This window comes from Ptiloglossa arizonensis, chromosome 6 (genome assembly GCF_051014685.1).
Source record: "Ptiloglossa arizonensis isolate GNS036 chromosome 6, iyPtiAriz1_principal, whole genome shotgun sequence".
In the NCBI taxonomy this organism is placed as follows: Eukaryota; Metazoa; Arthropoda; class Insecta; order Hymenoptera; family Colletidae; genus Ptiloglossa; species Ptiloglossa arizonensis.
In genome coordinates this window covers 17701624-17720899 of record NC_135053.1, presented here as the reverse complement: position 1 = coordinate 17720899, position 19276 = coordinate 17701624, and the positions used below count along the sequence as shown (strand labels likewise).

The 19276-nt window shown below is 29.8% G+C and overlaps 5 protein-coding genes across 5 annotated transcripts; 3 read left to right on the top strand and 2 right to left on the bottom strand.

Moving 5' to 3' along the window:
* Positions 1–96: 96 nt before the first annotated feature.
* LOC143148657 (small subunit processome component 20 homolog) lies at positions 97–9640 on the bottom strand. The gene is made up of 11 exons (XM_076315206.1): positions 9412–9640; positions 9066–9346; positions 3771–8969; positions 3432–3687; positions 2744–3349; positions 2094–2657; positions 1832–2014; positions 1439–1763; positions 926–1359; positions 568–837; positions 97–503 (listed from the first exon to the last, which is right to left on the bottom strand). Exons 1-11 carry the CDS (start codon positions 9454–9456, stop codon positions 351–353), a joined length of 8316 nt encoding a protein of 2771 aa, XP_076171321.1. The 5' UTR covers positions 9457–9640; the 3' UTR covers positions 97–350.
* A 152-nt stretch (positions 9641–9792) lies between these two features.
* LOC143148153 (splicing factor C9orf78) lies at positions 9793–11415 on the top strand. Its single transcript, XM_076314131.1, has 7 exons — positions 9793–9896; positions 9980–10101; positions 10243–10351; positions 10415–10560; positions 10631–10849; positions 10915–11048; positions 11144–11415. The coding sequence occupies exons 2-7, from the start codon at positions 9980–9982 to the stop codon at positions 11308–11310; spliced, it is 897 nt and encodes a 298-aa protein (XP_076170246.1). The 5' UTR covers positions 9793–9896; the 3' UTR covers positions 11311–11415.
* Positions 11416–11784: 369 nt separating this feature from the next.
* On the top strand, positions 11785–15768 carry LOC143147923 (flotillin-1). Its single transcript, XM_076313666.1, has 10 exons — positions 11785–11931; positions 12274–12349; positions 12553–12643; positions 12742–12885; positions 12979–13098; positions 13720–13935; positions 14012–14199; positions 14260–14470; positions 14536–14700; positions 14773–15768. Exons 1-10 carry the CDS (start codon positions 11880–11882, stop codon positions 14788–14790), a joined length of 1281 nt encoding a protein of 426 aa, XP_076169781.1. The 5' UTR covers positions 11785–11879; the 3' UTR covers positions 14791–15768.
* A 308-nt stretch (positions 15769–16076) lies between these two features.
* LOC143148394 (ADP,ATP carrier protein-like) lies at positions 16077–17352 on the top strand. The gene is made up of 4 exons (XM_076314696.1): positions 16077–16230; positions 16457–16715; positions 16773–17008; positions 17072–17352. Exons 1-4 carry the CDS (start codon positions 16077–16079, stop codon positions 17350–17352), a joined length of 930 nt encoding a protein of 309 aa, XP_076170811.1.
* Positions 17353–17626: 274 nt separating this feature from the next.
* On the bottom strand, positions 17627–19071 carry LOC143147831 (uncharacterized protein CG1161). The gene is made up of 5 exons (XM_076313474.1): positions 18832–19071; positions 18643–18761; positions 18422–18536; positions 18224–18364; positions 17627–18079 (listed from the first exon to the last, which is right to left on the bottom strand). Exons 1-5 carry the CDS (start codon positions 18889–18891, stop codon positions 17930–17932), a joined length of 585 nt encoding a protein of 194 aa, XP_076169589.1. The 5' UTR covers positions 18892–19071; the 3' UTR covers positions 17627–17929.
* Positions 19072–19276: the final 205 nt, after the last annotated feature.

The window sequence follows — 19276 nt, the reverse complement described above, 5'->3', positions numbered from 1 at the left end:
TTTTAAAATACATTAACTTTCCATAATGTATTTAAATTCGTAGAGATATTATTTCAATATTTAAATATAAAAATATATATTATGCGCGAAAAGAGATGTTAGACGATAAAATTCTATTTAATTCTATTTTTTTATCGCTTTCGTTTTATTTTACAACGCGTAGCCATAGAATATAATAATAATTTTAAACAAATACACACGTGCACATGCATGTACAGAATATACATACTCGCTTTTATCATAAAAATATTATAAATATTACACATTATCATAAAACTTCAAAATAATTTTTATCTATGTTCTGATTATTTCAATTTATATACATTGAAAATTGACTGTAAATAAAAAATTCATATGATATCCAAATCAACTTCTTTTTTAGGTCTTTTTTTTGGTATTTTCTTCTTGCCTTTCATGGTATCCAATTTCCTCTTTTTGGCTTCCTTTTTCTTTTGTTGCCTCGCAATTTTTCGTTTGGCAGCCAACTCCGGATCCGTTATAAACTGCAATTACAAAAATATTTTAATTTCTAATTATCTCAAAAGATAAGCAAATACGCAAAGCTACCTGTTGTGTGCGCGATTTTCTTCTTTCTGCTTTCTTAACATCTAATTTCTGCTGTACTCGACTCAATAACCTAGTGTATTCTTCGTTGCCTAAACGTTTTTTAATCATCACGGCTGCTTCTTTCGCCAGTCGCCGCAAAGGAATATTAGTTTTTTCCAAGCTTGACATTTCGCGTGCAATTGGTGACATAATATTAAAAAGTATTTTGTTTAAATATTCCATCGGTATAGTAACCACAGCGCCAGCAACCCATTTGAAGAATGCAGTTCGCTAAAAAAATAAAAATATTGCTCGTATTACGATTACTTCTTGCCATAATAGCAATTAAAACATAACCATTGTTATAAAATTCACATACCACTATTGTCGATTTAGGGGCTTGAGTTATTTCTACATTCACAGCCTTTCTCAGTCTTCTAACGAGCCAAGCAAGAGATAACTGGCTCTTATCTTTCTCTTTTACCTGATCATCTTGATCAACAATTTCAATATTGGACGTTTTAATGGATTTTAAAATTCTTGCAATAAAAATTAAATTTTTAATAGCTTGATCGGCCAAATCCTCGAACATCATATCAGGTTCTAATTGTGCAATTAAATCCAATGTTAAACTCTTTAAAACAATGGTAGGTTCAGAATACATGTAACTGGTTTCCATTTCGCCTTTTTCAGGATTCTCTAAAATGTCTATAATTTTGTCAACGTCGAGGGCAGCCAAGATAAAACCGATCATTTGAGATGCTGCTAAACGAACCCACATATGCGGATGTGCCAGTAAATATTGACTGTATTCTGAAAAATACATATAATTATATGTTAGAATAAATATAAAAGAAAATCATTTAATGGTATAGTAGAATGTTGAACTTACCAGCAAACAAACGGATAGCTTCCGTGTACTCTTCGTTTTTGAGGAACGCTGTACAATTTGCCGATATTTTTAATAACAACTGTAAGACTTGAAACATATGATGATCTTTCATTCTTTCAGGATCCTTGATGTTTGATTGCATTTGTAATTCAGTTTCAACTGTATGTAATTTTACAAAACGGCCAGGTTCATCTTTGTCATCAAACTTTGCATGGAATTGTCTCAATAGAAGGGGTAATATTTCTTTCAAGCGACATTCGAAAGTATCTTTTTCCACTGTTACAAATATACCGCATAACTGAGCAGCCAAAATACGATGCATTATCTGAAATGATTTTTTGTATGAATTATTAAACATAAACGAGTTTGTAAGATTTAATCATTAATAATAACCTTAGTATCTTTTAACCATTCCACTACTATGTCAAAAAGTTTATTTCTGTTATTATAAGGTATGCGTGTGATCATTTCTTTGATACATTTGGCACATAATTTGCGACAAGTTGGATCTTCATCGTTCACTAATCTCGCACTTGCCACTATAAATATGAAGCCTGACTTCAAAATCAAAGTTTTCTAAAATTATAATTTTTAAATTATACAATCATATATATCTGGCGCGTGTTTCAAATTACGAGAATGTTAAAGTACATACTAATGGAAACCCTGTAATGATACTGTGAAGCATTTCTAACGCACTAAGTCGACCAGGTTGCGTCTCGTAACCAAGTTGTGTTAAATAGAATGATATATGTTTGTGTAAATGTTTTCCAAGAGGATATTCCATCAAATACGAGTAGAAGACCGAGCGAGATTGCAGTCTAACATGTTCTAATTCCGATGTAATGCTTAGAGCAGCAACTTTGTTCATGACAACATACATTTCCGGGAAAACCATTTTTCTAGCAATTATTGCTTTAAGTAAACCGAACGCTGTTGCCTGTTTATTACTATTATGCATATCTTGCTCGGCATACATAATAAGAACTTTTAATTGATTCGTGCTAATCGTGTAGTGTTTTACATCACGAACGATTACAGACATGCATTTGAAACTAGCCATAACGAGGTCAAAATTATCTCCTTTGCTTAAACCCGCCGCAGCGTATTTGTGCAATATACTAAAGATGGATGAACAGATATCGGAGATTGTCTCCTGTATCGAGGATAAATCCATTTTAAGCAGCCAGTTTAAACACTGTAAAGCTAAAGTGCTTAACTGAAAAAAAAGATTTTAATGATTTAGAAATACTAAACAATCAATTATTTTAATTTTTATTTAGAATAATAACAAAGTTGATTTACCTTAATATGTTGAGATTTTAAGCATTCGTTCATAAATGGTACAAATGGATCTACAAAAGGTTTGAAATCTGCACCAGATATTTTGTCTCTTTTCAGTAAAATATGAAAGAGTTTTAAACCAAATTCTATAATAATATGGACATTAGTATTTTTCGATGTTTTTGAAGCAACTTTTATGCCCATTCTATTTTTTGGTTGAGGCGGTATAATGAAGGAATCTGGTTTTTGTCTAGCAAATGCTTTTGCTTCTTTCTCTGTAAATTGCTTTTCCTCTCTCTTAGGTATAAGCTCGGGAATGCTTTCTGAAGTTACTCCATAAAGAAATATCAACATTTGTTCCATTGGTATAAAGGTATTATCAGCTAAACCCAATACTATATTCCTTAAACATTCTACTACTTTTTGTACAGTTTTATGTGAGTGTGTTCTCATGAGCACTTCTTTCAATGGTAAAATTAAATCCACCAAACATGATTCTGTAATATATTGTGCCAGTATGTGAAAAATATCAAAACTTTTTGTAGACTTTGCTTCTACTACATTTTTCACAATTCCCATTACTTCTTTCTCCTCTGCAGTTAACCCAAATAGATCTATTTTACAGACCTAAATCATTAAAGTGAATTATTTTATTTGAAACAGAGTATCTGGAATAATTATTTTAAAGTGTATATATAATACTACGTACAGATAAAATACTTTGAAGATTTTCATTAATATCTTTTATCTGAAAATATGGTTTTAGAGCAACTAACACTGATTGCACTGTGAATGCAAGGACATGAACTTGAAAACCTTTTGTTAACAATGTATTCATCTCTCTTAACAAATAATGAAGATACTTTGGACCCAAAGTTATCATAATTTTTTGTAATACTTCTCGTGTAACACGTCGTACTGACTCCAAACGTGATTTTAAGAATGTGCATAATTTCATAAAGATTCTGAAACAATTTATTACAGCATTTTAAAAAGTTAATAATCATTTACAGTTTATAAATTTTATACTGATAGTGTATACACTTACCCTGGTAAATTGATACTTAGAATATATTCAGGTAATTTCTGTAATAATTTAACAAATGCAAGTGCAATGGGAACTCGCATTAATTCTTCTTCTTCATTTTCCAATGAAATTTTCTTTTTATTAATTTTGTGACTTCTTTCATGCTTGGTTCTTGCTATAATAGAACAATGAAGTTGAGGCAATAATTCTTTAGATATACAAAACACAACTCTTTGTGCTCCATTTTGTGAAAGTACTGTTTGCTTTTCCATCACAAGTACATCTTCATCTGCTTCTTTCTGAACTGTTGCTACAACTTCTTCAGCATTTTCAACAGTTTCAAAATTTAAAACTTCATCTAATTTTTCTTCTACTTCTTGATGAATATTTTCATCAATATTTTTTTCATTGTATTTATTTTCCTCTTTTTCTTTTTTATCATAAACTACTTCATTTTCTTTGGCAGTTTTAGCATTTCCTAATTCTGAAAATTCTTCAACAGACTTATACTTTGATAAATTAAAGTGAAAAGAATCTAAAATAATGACAATTATTCTAACAAGTTGTTTTTGAAATTCAACAGAACTTTTTAATTTCCTTAAATAATGTTTTAAAATGATCTCATATTGATACCAAGGTAGAAGTCTACACACAGTTCCAACTGTTTCAATTGCAGCATCAACAATACTGTTTTTATGTATATAGATTTCATTGCACAAATATGAAGAGGCAAGAGGAAGGATAAACTGCGTTAATGTTTTTGGATTTGGCATCTTTTTTAATGTCATTGCTATGTTACAAAATTTAAGTAATGCACGAGCTCTTCTGTGCATTTGCAGATGTTGCATATTTTCAAAGAAATCCACTTCAGGATCCACTTTATTAGTTAACAATGATAAATCTTGCAAAATAGGATGTACTTCTGGACACTCCATAGCCATACACCCTAAGAAGCCTATTGACTGAAATCGTACAACTTCGTTTTTACTAACAATCCCTTTTCTTATAAGTACTAAAATTGTGTCATCCATTAGATAACGTCTATCTAATATATTTTCTTTATATTTTTTTGCTAATTTGGGGCCAATAAGTTTGAGACACTGTCCTGCATAATCTCTCATTGCTAAATCTGTTTCATTTTTAAGAAAATAATAACAATTATAAATAATAGCTATACCAAACTCTAATGTAATTTCGTCTTTTTCTATTGCATTATTAATCACAGTAAATGCATCCAGTCTTTTTTGAAAATCTGGTTGATCAAGCCATCTGCGATCCCATGCATTCAGTGCAGTTATTAAATCATAATTTTGTACTAGTGTCTCACGATAACCTTCCGTAGATGTTTCAGCAATAGTTTTGTAAAGTTCCAAGAAAAGTTTGCGAACAGGTATAGCTGATATCATGCTCAATAAAGGTAATATTGCACGCATATGGATTTCAGGTTTTCTGATGTGTTTTATAAGGTTTATAACAGTTGTAAGTAATTCAATAGTCGTTTCTTCTGCATCTCCAATAGCAGCTCTTTTCACTAATATTGGTAAAATGAGAGTAAGAAGTGTATCACATGCATCTGCATCTTTTACAAATTCAGAAATTCGTGATAAAATGACTAACTCTGTTTTATTCACTCCTCTGTTTGATTTCTCAAGTTTTTTTTTAATATATTCTAAGATACTGAAAACATGAGGAAGAAGTATAATAGATCCATAATTAATGTCATTGGACGAAACTTCTTTGTTTATTTCAAGTAAATTAGTAACAATAGGTGTTAAAGGAATGAAAGATGTATCAATTTCCATATCATTCTCATTTGTCTTTCCATAATCTTGTAATATTACCATTTTTTCAATCATTTCAAGTATCGCATTCACTACAGATGCATGAGTCTTAGGACCTAGAAGAAGTTGCATAATATATGGAAGAGGACTGATAGATTTATTATCTTCACGATATTTGATAAATAATGAATAATATCGAGAGTTTTGACTCCATGCCATAAACAACTTTAATAATGGAGTAGGGCTGTGAATACCCTCCACAGGCAGTTTCTCTAACCATGGAAATACTGCTACATTAAACAAGGCATCTATTTCATATTCACTCCATGCATAGTTTTCAAAATGACCAAAGAATCTTGCCAATATTAAGATGCAACTTGTTCGTACACTTTTGATAGATTGTAAATAACCAACGAAAACTTTGTCTGATTTTTGTAAGATTCCAGTAACTTCAGCTAAAATGCATATTACCAAACCAAGTAAATAAGGTAACAACTTATGAGCCATTTTACTACCAAATTGTTCTATTAAGATTGCAAGTAAATTTGTAGCACTCTGTAAACGTTTAGGTGGAATAACATTATTCAAATCGACTGTATTAATAATATTATGTGTAAGTTGTTTTAAATTGATTTTTTCATCCAATTCGAGTGATATATATTTTTTAAAAGGTTTGAATGCCATTTCTGTAAATATGATCATTTCATTTTCTTCAGTACCAGCTAAGAAACGTAAAATCATTTTTCGTTTCATATTTCCTCCAACTTTGCCACCAGTTCTCATTCCTGTTTTTGAAACCATTTTTGCATAAATTAATCTCATGAGTATAGGTATGAATTCATTTCGATGTTCATTCTGTATCATGTTGCTCTCACTATCAATTTTGAAATGTGTCAATTCATTTTTCAAATTTTTTTCATTAATCATATTGCACAAATTATCTTTGTACGGTAATAGATATTTATGCTTGTAAGTGAGAAGACAATTTAAAGCAGCTTTTTGAATATCAGGACTTTTTGATGACAATAAATCTAAGTAAATTTTTTGCATCTCTGATTCCCTGTACAATGTTTTTGGATTTGTCACCTTTTCAAATATCTCCAGTTGTGCAATTAAAAGTTTTGTTTTGTAACTCCTACTTGACATAAACATTTGTTTAAGGTTCATTTCTGTAGAAAATATAGTTTCTTTCTCCTCTTTTTCATCCATTTCGTTCTCTTCAGACTCATTATTACTATCATGTTGAACATCAATTTCTATTGCATTGTCAGAAATATTTACTTCTTGTGGCTTTAAAATGCTACAACACTTAGCATCTTCAGAATCTGATTTAAAAAAATTATTATTAACATAATCAATAAACAATCCAGTTATGTCCCTGTTTTTCATTTCACAGAAATGTGTAAAATGTGCCATACACTTCCACAAAAGAATTTTATGATTTTCATAATCTGGTTTGTCGTTAACTTTTTGTATTGCAACTTCTATTTTAGAAATAATGTCACACTCATATAATGGTGCATGATCTATAGTCAATTTATGATTATATTTTAATTCAGTCAAGAATATTGGCCAAAATATTTCACATTCTTTAACAGCATAAGTAGCTATAATCTTACTGATAGGTTCCCAAAGTAGAGAAAAATTTACATACAAATTCCCTATTAAATAACGTAGTGGAAGTTCACTGTATTTGGAATGTAAACATGATACTGCATTACCTTCAAATACTAAGCTCTGTAAGTGCAACAATCTGTCACGGTAACTTTGTACAGTTACAGATATACATTCTGCCAAATACATAAGTTCCATGACACTTTCTCCAGTATTTTTGTCAGACAATGCAATTTCTTTAACATTGGAAAACAATGAATATAAGTGAGTTACAATTAAACGAATTTCACTGTAAGGTGAACTTAATTTATGTGCAATGCTATTATTTAAGTTATCAAAGACAATTTGATTTATATACATTTCCCTTTGCTGTGAGGTACTAAAAAATGTTATACATAAATCCACTGTATTTAAAATCAATCTATCCTCAGGGTATTTAGTTATAAGATCCAATATTCTTATATTATGTGTAGTCATGAACTCATGTAGATTTTCAGGCTCTAAAATGTGAATTGCCGATTCTAAAGCTAATAAGAAAGTGAAACATAGTTTAGATGTGTTGCTTTCTGTATTAGCATTGTTCAATATCTGCTTATATAGAAATGATATTCCCTCTTTTAAAATATCTTTGAATTCTTCCGGTAAAGGTTTCATATGTGGTAAAATAATTAATATTTTCAATACATTATTTGGTATATTAATGTCTGATATGGCTTTTAATTCTTTTAAAAAGAAGTTAATACTATCAGGTTTGGCACCTCGTATATCTAAAACATATTTCTTCCACTTATTTAGATTGATACCATTAATACATAATGGTGCTTTTGCTATAACTATTTTAGTAAACAATTGTAAACTGTCATTATTGATGTTAGTAGCAATACAATGTCGTATTACCTGGGGTAATATCAAAGTTTCAAATGCTGAATAATGCATTAAACTTTCAACAGCTTGATGTAATAACTTAACATCTTTCATGGTCATAATCTTGATTAATATTTGACTAGATGTCTCTTGCATTAACTTAATGTTGGCTGCTAAAAGAATAGCAACTGCTGCATTTATAACTTCTTGTAATACATCACTATCATCTTCAAAAATGTCTATAGTTTGTGTTAGTTTTTTAATTAGAGGTACAGGATCTACAACCAATTTTCCATTTTTATAATTAATGACTATGCATAACAATTGCATTACAAGAATCAAACTTTTTTCTCTTTCAGCTGCTGGTTGAAACTTCTTGGTTTTTTCAATAAATACATCTAAAATATTCAACATCACAGACCAGAATACTTTACAATTTTGTGGGTGTATATTTTGTACAAAACAATTAACAATTTCTTTTAGTATTTTAAATGTTAAATTTTGATTAACAGACTCAATGTTTAATGCACTAAAATACAATGAAAGCATTTGTTCTGCACATGAATGAAACTGTCCTGGTGTACCAGATATTACTTCAAATAATAATTTGCCACATCCTTGTACTGTGTTAGGATTATCTTCCAAGATAAGTAATAATGTTTTTAAGAAAGAATCTTTGTCTTTAACTTTGCGCACTACAAATGCAAAACTTTCTGCTGCAAAACTATTTACATAAACTGGCTGTGTATCTGCTAACAATGGTAGCAACAAGTCAAATACAGTTTTAACATTTTTAACTAAATACCGCCATAAGAACTTGAATAAATAAGCCAATGATGTAAATGTGTATTCTATTTGTTCTGTATCTTTTGTCTGTAATAAATTAATGATAACAGATAAAAATCGAGGAAAATATTCGTAAAAATCCTTTTGTAAATCTTTTGACACAGCTACCACTAATCTATAATAAAGAAATTATGTAAGAATATTTACTAACTAGATATTCTAATATATCATATTTTATCATCTTAATGAATTTTCATTATACAATACTTACTCTAAAATTGGTTGTAGAAACAGAACATCTTTCATCTCCAAATATTCTATTAATGTGTCAATTACTAATTGCTTTTGATTAATCAATTGTGGAAGAGTGACAATGTCACGAAGTTTCTTTTTAAAGATGCAGTAACCTTCTGTGAGGTTAAGAAAATTCCATTTCTGAAGAGTTTGGTGGAAGTATGTTTCCACTTCTTCATTGTCTTCTTCATTTCGATGAGCGACACGGTGAAATACATCGACGTCGATTTCACTTACCCTTTCAGAAAATGTTTTAAACTATAAAAGAGAAAACATTTAAAGAACATTTTACGTTAAAATAATAGGTCAATTATATTTCGTACCTGAAAGGTATTTGATTCTTTATGACGAATTGGTTTATTCTTCATATTATTAAAATGCGTATAAATCTCACATTCAAGCAAACTGATTTGTTATTTATGATACAATTGTTACAGAACCATTCAAATTGACATCAACTCACAACACGTGCATTTCTCACGTGTTACTCCATAGGGTATGGATAATAGTCGTAGTAGTATCGGTATTCCTTCGAGATTAATGAGCATACAACAGTACAACCTGTGAAATATTCCAAAATTAAATGTGAGAGGGAAATTTGAATTTTACTTCAGTTTCGTTTCAAGACTCTCTATGCATCACTTACACCTATCTATAATAAATTTATAGTTCATGAAATATAAGGGAACGAAGTTGAAATACTTATTAACTATAGTAAGCTACGGAGACTTGTGTTTTCATAGAATTGTTTAGTTATCAATGTTATTAGTATTAATGTACTTAGTAAAAAATAGTGTACCAAGATAAGGTAACTTTTTATTTATATTTACAGTAAAACATTACTCAATAAAAAATGACTAAAACTGGTTTTAATGATATACTTCGAAATAGATGACGAGTACTGAAGAAAATAAAACTAAGATTGAATTTAAGAAAAAATCGAAGAAATCACTAAGAAAACGACAAGTTTCGTCGGATGAAGATGACAATGATAATGATGAAATTTCTGTCAGGTAAGTAGCAAATATTTAATATATCTACACTGCATAGGTAATGGCCATAGTCCAAACAAATAAATGTCAAAGAATTGTTTTGTTGAGAAATATTAATTGCAAAGGCATTATTAGATTATCATAAATACAATATTTATGTAGGGAAAAAGTTGAGGAAATGAAAACTATACAGAAGCTTCGAGAACGTCCAAAGGGTATAAACATTGTTGGATTAGCTCTTGGAGAAAATGTAACACCTGATGTAATGACGGTAAGCTTTCTCATGCAATTACTAAATAACTATTTTGATAGAAGAACTTGTTCTTTTTTTTAGTCAGATCCTTTCAATGTGAAAGCTGGAGGAATGGTAAATATGGCTGCATTGAAGAACACAAAATTAAAACAAAATGATGCATATGAAACAGGAATTGGTACACAATTCAATGCAGAAACAAACAAACGGGATGAAGATGAAGAAATGTAGGTATAGGAGCATATTACAATTTTTATGAAGCTACTTAAAATATAGAGCATTATTCATTTTTTTTAGGGTAAAGTATATTGAAGAAGAACTATCAAAGAGAAAGAGCAAAAATGATGGGAAAACAGAGAATGGATCAAACAATGAAAAAGGATCCTATTGTTCACCAGAAGAAGCAGCATTACAGGCAGTACCTGAACATTTAAGACAAAGCTCTGCACATCGAAGTGAAGAAATGCTTTCAAATCAAATGTTATCTGGTATTCCAGAAGTAGATCTTGGGATTGAGTATGTACGTTTATATTTTTTATTATCCTAGTTAGTTATACGTAAACGAATGTTTTTATTTTTAGAGCAAAAATTCGCAATATTGAAGCTACAGAAGAAGCTAAGTTGAAATTACTTTGGGATAGACATAGGAAAAAAGATGGTCCCTCGCAATTTGTGCCAACTAATATGGCTGTGAATTTTGTACAACATAATAGATGTATGTTATTTATTTGATTTTTCTTTTATCTTTATCTGTTCCATAAAATAATTCAAATGAAATCAAAATATTATTAACTGTATTGTTCTCTTTAGTTAATATAGAAGATGCAGATTTCCAAAAATCAAGGCAAGATTCTGATGATAAAAAGAAAATAGCAGTACCCAGGGATGATTTTAAAGGAAAACGAAAAGATAATGGAGAAAAAGCAACTGATGATTATCATTATGAAAGGTTCAAAAAACAGTTTAGACGATTTTAAGATTATTTGTAAAATAGATATTTAGTAATTACGTATTTTTTTCCAATATATTATTTATACGTACGTATATATAAAATGTTGAACAAATAAATTTTATTCCATGAACGTTTATATCTTTATTAAATATTTCCTTAGTCTTTATTTCAAACACAATTACACAATTATTTCTAGCATCTTTTTTTCAGTTTCTTAGAACCTGTCACACGATCTTACTTAAACATCCTTGAGTCATTAAATTAATGACTAGATATGATTCGAACTTCACTGTGGTGTAATAGAAAATAATTCTAATTTTCTAGATAACTTATATCTCGAAAAAGAACAGTGATAGTTTGTTATGATTGCTAACTTTTTGGTGCTTCCTAGTATCATGTAAACTTGATGGGAAGAATATGTATTGGCAGTGCATATATACATTCGCCGTGCTTAGTGTAAACTCGGCATAAGCTTCGATACGATCTCGGAGAATGACGACATCATAACGACGTCAATTGACTGTAGTGGAATTAGGCTGTAATTCGATCCCTTTAAACTTGCAGTGACTATTGTTTTTCTTTACACTTGTGACCATGAGTTGTGGATTCGTTACTTGTGGCCCGAACGAGGCCCTTGTAGTATCAGGTAATTATATAGTTAGATTTCTCTGACGATCTATTTGCTTTCACATGCTTCGAATAAATCGACATGGGAGGAGTAGTGTGTCAATTAACTAATTAGTAATATTTAGTCAGTCAATAAATGAAAAAGTTAATTACACTTCGTATCATTAATTACACTAATTCATTCACATTGGCGTTATTTAATTATATTATTTCATTTTTTAATCGCTTGTTTATTTTATAAATATTCTTTCAAACGTAAATTCAAAATGCTGATGTAAAATAATATACAATAACTTACTATACTATTATGTTCAGTCTTTTTACATCGATTTGCGATTTATTATCAATTCATCTCTTTAAGGATGCTGCTACAGCAAACCTCTTTTAGTGCCTGGTGGCCGGGTATTTGTATGGCCTATTGTTCAGCAAGTACAAAAGTAAGTGACGTATATTAAATTTTTAATAGTGCTTAAAATTCATAAGTAAACTAGATTTTCGTATATCACATGAAAGAATAAAAGTTTCAGATACATGTAAATTCCTAATGCTAAATTTAGAACAATACTGTAAAATTTTAAATACAATTTACACAATATTCAGTCTTATTTATCTTTTCTAAACAAATTTTGTATCTTTTCAGAATTTCACTAAATACTATGACTTTACAAGTTGAAAGTCCAACCGTATACACTTGTCAAGGAGTTCCAATATCTGTAACAGGAATCGCACAGGTAATGAATGAAATTAACTTGTGCATCCAACTGGAATGTTCAAGTAAAAGTAATGTAATTATAATTTACTTAAAGAAGATTTATTAATATGTTCAAAGGTCAAGATACAAGGTCAAAATGAAGAAATGCTTTCCACTGCATGTGAACAGTTTCTTGGAAAATCCGAAGAAGAAATTCATAATATTGCTCTTGTTACACTGGAAGGACACCAACGGGCAATAATGGGAAGCATGACTGTAGAGGTATAATGAACATAGCATTGTATTGGTTTAATTGAGTCATTATGTAATGATAAATGTTCACCTCATGCAATCCTATTCAATTCTATACCTTAGGAGATATACAAGGATCGTAAAAAATTCAGCAAGGAAGTTTTTGAAGTAGCAAGCAGTGATCTAGTCAACATGGGCATTACTGTCGTGTCCTATACATTAAAAGATATTCGAGATGAGGAAGTAAGTTCATCTTTTTTCCATTGTGGAATATTTATTTTATGTTCAACAATCCAGGAAGTGTTTTATGTAGAAAGATACAAAAAATTGAAGTACTAGAATATAAATATGTGTTCATCAATTCATTTTCATGTCAATGTACCAATAGTTTATACACCACTAAAAGTCCCCCTTTAACTGGTTGTATGATATTTATAAGTAATTTTAATTAATATCAGTTAATGTAGTCCAATCTTTTACATTGTAAATATTGAATACATTTTTGTTTTGCTACTTGCAGGGGGCAAAGGTACGTTCAAATTTTGTTTCATCACTACATATAATGCCAATGCACTGCTATTCGGCCAATGTTAGCGAAAATTGTTAACGTTCAAACAATGAGGGATTTAGAGCATATCTCAAGTGCTTGCTTTAATGGTAGCACAATTTTTCTATACACATTTGCAGACCTATGTCATTTAAATATATGTGATATGATAACTCTTATTGTGTGCCGCATTTGTGTAATTCAGGCTGACTTAAAATTAAATGCTGAAATCAGTGTTATTATTCAAAATTCTTAATGGTAAATAGTATTAATCACTAGCTATTGTATTGAGTTAAATATTTGTGGATTATTTATAGGGATATTTGAAAGCCCTTGGAATGGCACGAACTGCTGAAGTGAAACGAGACGCAAGAATGGGTGAGGCAGAAGCTCGCAAAGACGCTCAAATTCGTGAAGCTATGGCTGAAGAGCAAAGAATGGCTGCTCGTTTTCAGAACGATACCGAGATTGCTAAAGCACAACGAGATTTTGAATTGAAAAAGGCCGCTTATGATGTCGAAGTTCAAACTAAGGTGAGTTTTTTACTTATGTTTTTGATTAAGTAAACAGTATTTTATCAATTTTGATTATGTATTATGTTATTTATAGAAAGCAGAAGCAGAGATGGCATTTGAGTTACAAGCTGCTAAAACAAAACAAAGGATTATGGAGGAACAGATGCAGGTAAAGGTGGTAGAACGTGGACAAGAAATCGCGGTACAAGAGCAAGAAATGCTGAGACGTGAAAAAGAATTAGATGCAACTGTACGGCGCCCAGCTGATGCAGAAAAATACAGGTAAGTTATATGAATCTTTAAAAGTTACAAAATAAATATTAATAAGTATCATATTTACAGGCTGGAAAAAATGGCTGAAGCTAATAAATTGCGTTTAGTAATGGAAGCTGAAGCAGAAGCAGAAGCCATAAAAATTCGCGGTGATGCAGAAGCTTTTGCTATTGAAGCAAAAGCTAAAGCAGAGACAGAGCAAATGGCAAAGAAGGCTGCAGCATTGAATGAATACCAGAGTGCTGCTATGATAGATATGATGCTTGATACTCTTCCAAAGGTAATTGTACTCAAATTCTAGTTGTTTGCTATATAATATAAGTATTTTCACATTGTATTTTATAGGTTGCTGCTGAAGTTGCGGCACCTTTGTCACAAGCAAAGAAAATTACAATGGTTTCTAGTGGAAATGGAACTATTGGAGCCGAGAAACTAACTGGGGAAGTTCTTAATATTGTAACGCGTGTACCAGAATTGGTCAAGTATTTAACAGGCGTCGATATTACAAAGGTAAATTTCATTATAGACATTAATATTAAAAATACATGTATATAAGAAAAACTAACTATAATCTTTTTTCAGTCTGTCCATGCTGCATAAACATAATGTATGAGTATTTTGAACACTTCCTGGCCACATCTGTACTTGTACGATGTATTTAACGAATCTTTGATATATACATTTATTTTAAATATGCTGTTGCATATTAGAGTCAATTTATAATTTTTAAGTTAATGATATTTCGTTGAATAACGGATTCATTACTTTCACTGCCAGTTATTTAAATATAATACAAATAAATTTTAATTAGTACCAATTTTGAATAAATATTTTAAAGACAAATAAATTCAAATTGGTATACATATTCGAAAATAGATTAAAAATTGTGAATATATTCGCACAAGATTTATATTATATTATTCCATTTTATGCAATAGTTATAAATATCTATGTTACAGAGGCAGTGAATGTATGCTTTATTTAACCAAACTTAAGTATTAATAATACTAGACTATTATTATGTCATGATATAAGTTGAAATCATAAGGTTTTATTTTTTATTATAACTTTTTCTTTAATCGGTATTTTATGCACTTAGAAGAGAAGAGAACAATATATGGAAATATATCTTTTTGAATCTCATATTGACCAAAGATGGTCCAGTTTTGTCCATGCGTATTTTGCCACTATGTGCCGAAACATTCCTCCAAATATGCTATACGTACCTTCCAATTATATTAATATAATTAACGGGTATGAGCATTTTAGAAATGGAAGTGCTGATATCTAACACTTGTTCAATGTGGTTTGATGTTAAGTAATTATGTCTAGTCCCTGAAGTTTAAATATCTTTACATAAATGTTTAGTTATACTTCCTACACTTAAAGATGCATTAATATATTTTGCGTCGAGTTTAGCTAGAATTTACTGTGATCTAACTCTTTGTACGGAAAAAAAGAATAATCATAGTTCTTGAGAGATATTTGAGAACTTTGATGACAAAATTTGTATGACCAATTTGACGCCTTAAATTGATGAGAAAGATTCGATTTTATGTAAAGCTATTAAAGGTTAAAATCAAATTTGGTGTGTATTAATTTATCTACCTTTTTGTCATATGTAAAAAACAAAAATAGAAAACAATAGAATTTACAAACTAAACTGTCATAAAACGGCTCACGACAAACGTGGGTTATTGTTCATTTACGTAAATTTTCTTCATAATTTTAATGTGTTTCAATTCAAACTTTTTATGAAGAAGTAAACAGTGATCTATTTATAAAATTATATTAACATTATGATTTGCAATTCCAAACTATTTTATTTTTGTATACTGCAATTTATTTCCAAAGTCGCGCACGTTCCATAAAAATTTATTATTAATATGGATACATATAGATCATTTTTAGTAGATTTTTTAACTGGTGGGTTATCTGCAGCTGTTTCAAAAACTGTAGTTGCTCCCTTAGAAAGGGTGAAGCTATTGCTTCAAGTACAAGCTACTTCTAAACAAATAAGTCCGGAAAATCGATATAAGGGTACATTTTCGATTATAATATTTAAAATTAAAACTTGTTTATAGAGTAAATGAAACTTGAGGTCTTTTGAGTCGAATTAAGCAATTCCTTGTTTCTTTAAAGAATATTTATTTATTTTCTAAGTCATTTTCTGTGACAAAAATATTTCAATTGCTTGAATCGATTAAAAAAAGTTGAAATTTTAATGTAATATTTATTTATGTTTACATAATTTAAATTTAATTAGGTATGATGGATGCATTTGTACGTATACCAAAAGAAACTGGTTTCATTAGTTTCTGGAGAGGCAATCTAGCTAATGTAATTCGATATTTTCCAACTCAAGCATTGAATTTTGCATTTAAAGACAAGTTCAAGGTTTTATTTTTGGAAGGTGTACCAAAAGAGTCATTTTGGAAACAGTTTGCTGGCAATTTAGCATCTGGTGGAGCTGCTGGTGCAACATCTTTATTGTTTGTTTACCCACTTGATTTTGCTCGTACAAGGTATTATGTACACCTACTTCCAAGTTTAGACAAAATAACAGTTAGTTTATTTTGTAGATTAGCCGCAGATATTGGAAAAGCAGATCAAAGAGAATTTAAAGGTCTGGGTGATTGCTTAGTAAAAATTTTTAAAACAGACGGTTTCATAGGTTTATATCGGGGTTTCAACGTGAGCGTTCAAGGAATTGTTATTTATAGAGCTGCATATTTTGGTTTTTATGACACTTCAAAAAGCATGCTTCCTGATCCAAAAAATACTCCACTCTATATTACATTTCTAATTGCACAGGCATGTTATTATTTAACAAGTTATTAATAGCTAATTGCTTATTTTCACATATTATATTTACAGGTAGTAACAACAGTTGCTGGAATCATATCATATCCTTTTGATACAGTTAGAAGACGTATGATGATGCAATCAGGACTTTCTAAAACAGAAATAATGTATAAAAATACATTGGACTGTTGGATCAAAACAGCCAAAGCAGAAGGAGTCACAGCTTTTTTTAGAGGCTCACTTTCAAATGTTCTTAGAGGCACTGGTGGAGCATTAGTTTTAACCTTATATGATTCACTTAAACATAGAATCGATGCAGCATTAAAAGACAAAGATCCCAATAAGCAATCCAAATAACTTTTTACCTTAATTACATCCAATATTAAAGTGCTTTATACAGTCAAATTAAATTTAAATAAACATTGATTTTTTTACAAATTGAGTATAGATTAGTATTAATAAATTAATTTAGTATGTTTTTTTGCTACTAATGCTATTGAAACAAAATTATATACATTAAAATTATCCACATGTCTGTGACAATTAGTGAAAAGCATAATGTAAGATATTTCAATTTACTTCTTAACGGATTTTTAACAAAAAATGTATGTACATTTATCGATAAAAAATAACACATTTTTAATACTTTATTATTTAGTACACCAGATCTGCTGAATCTTAAAAGTACTAGATATATCTATGTATATTCAGTGTAATGTTAACATATTGACTGTGACCTGATTTGCTGGCATTCACGAGTAAATTGAGTCTCTTATTTATTTGTTACATATTGTATAATTAAATTTTCACATTTATATATAAGAAATTAGAAAGAAAATTATATACACCACTGTGAATGCCCTCAAATGTATGTCACAATCCTTGTACATTTAATTATCATATTTAATCCTTTCTAGAAACAGAACTGTACAGTTTAATTAAGCATGGTATGTCGATCATAAATATTACGTCGTTGTTCACGAACTTGACGTTTCCATTTATCTTGCTGGTGACCAACACGATTTAGAACATTACCTCTTTCACGCATAGGATGAGATGTTCCAGGGGTTATTGATGAATCATCCTATTTAGATTAGAAATAATTTACATGAATACTATATACATATGTATTAACTCTAATCATTTGTTAATCGTGTCATTTTTTAAATAAATGAATTTCTTAAATATTTTTCATTTAAAGTGTGTGTAATAAGCTATATTAGCATACCTCTTCATTATTATGCTCATGATAACCAATATTTGCTGAAGCTTTATGAATTCTTTTGTTCAATAATGGATCCAAACAAATTAAAAATAACATATAAATTACTAAAAGGGATATAACCCAAATAACAAGTATCACCACTATCTGCAAAGATGAAAGTTATTTCCAAATTCATGGTGATAATAACAATGAAAGACTTACTTTAATAATAGTGGTATTTCTATTTTCATATTTGCAGTCACATCGCGAACAAAATATTTCCTCCTTTCCTTTTATTTGATCTCCTACCCTTGATAATACAACACCTTCACAGTTACTACGGATTAAAACATAAATGAAGTTTATATTATACTAAATTTATTCTACAAATGTCAGACACATGCGATTAAGTTTTGTAATCAAATGATAGGAATATTAATTACCATTGAGAAGGTGGAACGTTTATGATGTACGTTTGTCGTTCTAACGACGATTGCATTGTATTTATCACGGAGGAAATGGTAGGGCAAATACATTTGCATCGTTTGTCATCATATTGTGCCTAAAATTATTTGTGCAAATTATATATTGTAACAATTAAATTTCGTTTACTCGTAAGTTAATATTCTAACCTCAGACTGTGACAAACATATCAGTATGATTGCCGTTGCAAGAGAAATGTGTTTCAACATTATATAGTTAGACGTCTCATTCAGCAGGTGTTTCTTTCCTTTTATTTTGATGTACTTAATTTTCCACGAACGTACTTATAAGTAAAACAATTAATGTAATTCCATTTCTACCAAACACAGTTCCAAACTGTCAAATGATACAAAGGTAACTGCAGGTAACTGACCAGGTGGCATGTCCCGCGAATAGCTGGCATCTAATCGATAAATCGCAACACATTTCGATATGAAACGACATGGCGCGCATTTTTATTGAATCTTATACAGTTTATTTTTATTCAAACATAATTAAACTTACAATTATTTATAAAAGATAGTAATATAGAATAAGAAACACTCAGGTAAATTCTTGGAAGTACGGTAATATTTAGTTTGAAAATATTTGAAG

Excerpts from the sequence above, each read along its gene's own strand:
- LOC143148657 (XM_076315206.1), bottom strand. The coding sequence starts at position 9,456 with ATGAAGAATAAACCAATTCGTCATAAAGAATCAAATACCTTTCAG. Across the intron at positions 3,688-3,770 it reads CTAAGTATCAATTTACCAGG|AATCTTTATGAAATTATGCA; the intron begins GTAAGTGTATAC and ends AAATTGTTTCAG. Across the intron at positions 1,764-1,831 it reads AATGGTTAAAAGATACTAAG|ATAATGCATCGTATTTTGGC; the intron begins GTTATTATTAAT and ends AAATCATTTCAG.
- LOC143148153 (XM_076314131.1), top strand. The coding sequence starts at position 9,980 with ATGACGAGTACTGAAGAAAATAAAACTAAGATTGAATTTAAGAAAAAA. Across the intron at positions 10,850-10,914 it reads GAAGTAGATCTTGGGATTGA|AGCAAAAATTCGCAATATTG; the intron begins GTATGTACGTTT and ends TTTTATTTTTAG. Across the intron at positions 11,049-11,143 it reads TTTTGTACAACATAATAGAT|TTAATATAGAAGATGCAGAT; the intron begins GTATGTTATTTA and ends TGTTCTCTTTAG.
- LOC143147923 (XM_076313666.1), top strand. The coding sequence starts at position 11,880 with ATGAGTTGTGGATTCGTTACTTGTGGCCCGAACGAGGCCCTTGTAGTA. Across the intron at positions 12,886-12,978 it reads TGGGAAGCATGACTGTAGAG|GAGATATACAAGGATCGTAA; the intron begins GTATAATGAACA and ends TCTATACCTTAG. Across the intron at positions 14,200-14,259 it reads GCTGATGCAGAAAAATACAG|GCTGGAAAAAATGGCTGAAG; the intron begins GTAAGTTATATG and ends TCATATTTACAG.
- LOC143148394 (XM_076314696.1), top strand. The coding sequence starts at position 16,077 with ATGGATACATATAGATCATTTTTAGTAGATTTTTTAACTGGTGGGTTA. Across the intron at positions 16,231-16,456 it reads TCCGGAAAATCGATATAAGG|GTATGATGGATGCATTTGTA; the intron begins GTACATTTTCGA and ends AAATTTAATTAG. Across the intron at positions 17,009-17,071 it reads ATTTCTAATTGCACAGGCAT|TAACAACAGTTGCTGGAATC; the intron begins GTTATTATTTAA and ends ATTTACAGGTAG.
- LOC143147831 (XM_076313474.1), bottom strand. The coding sequence starts at position 18,891 with ATGTTGAAACACATTTCTCTTGCAACGGCAATCATACTGATATGTTTG. Across the intron at positions 18,365-18,421 it reads GAAATACCACTATTATTAAA|ATAGTGGTGATACTTGTTAT; the intron begins GTAAGTCTTTCA and ends TCATCTTTGCAG. Across the intron at positions 18,080-18,223 it reads ATGAGCATAATAATGAAGAG|GATGATTCATCAATAACCCC; the intron begins GTATGCTAATAT and ends TAATCTAAATAG.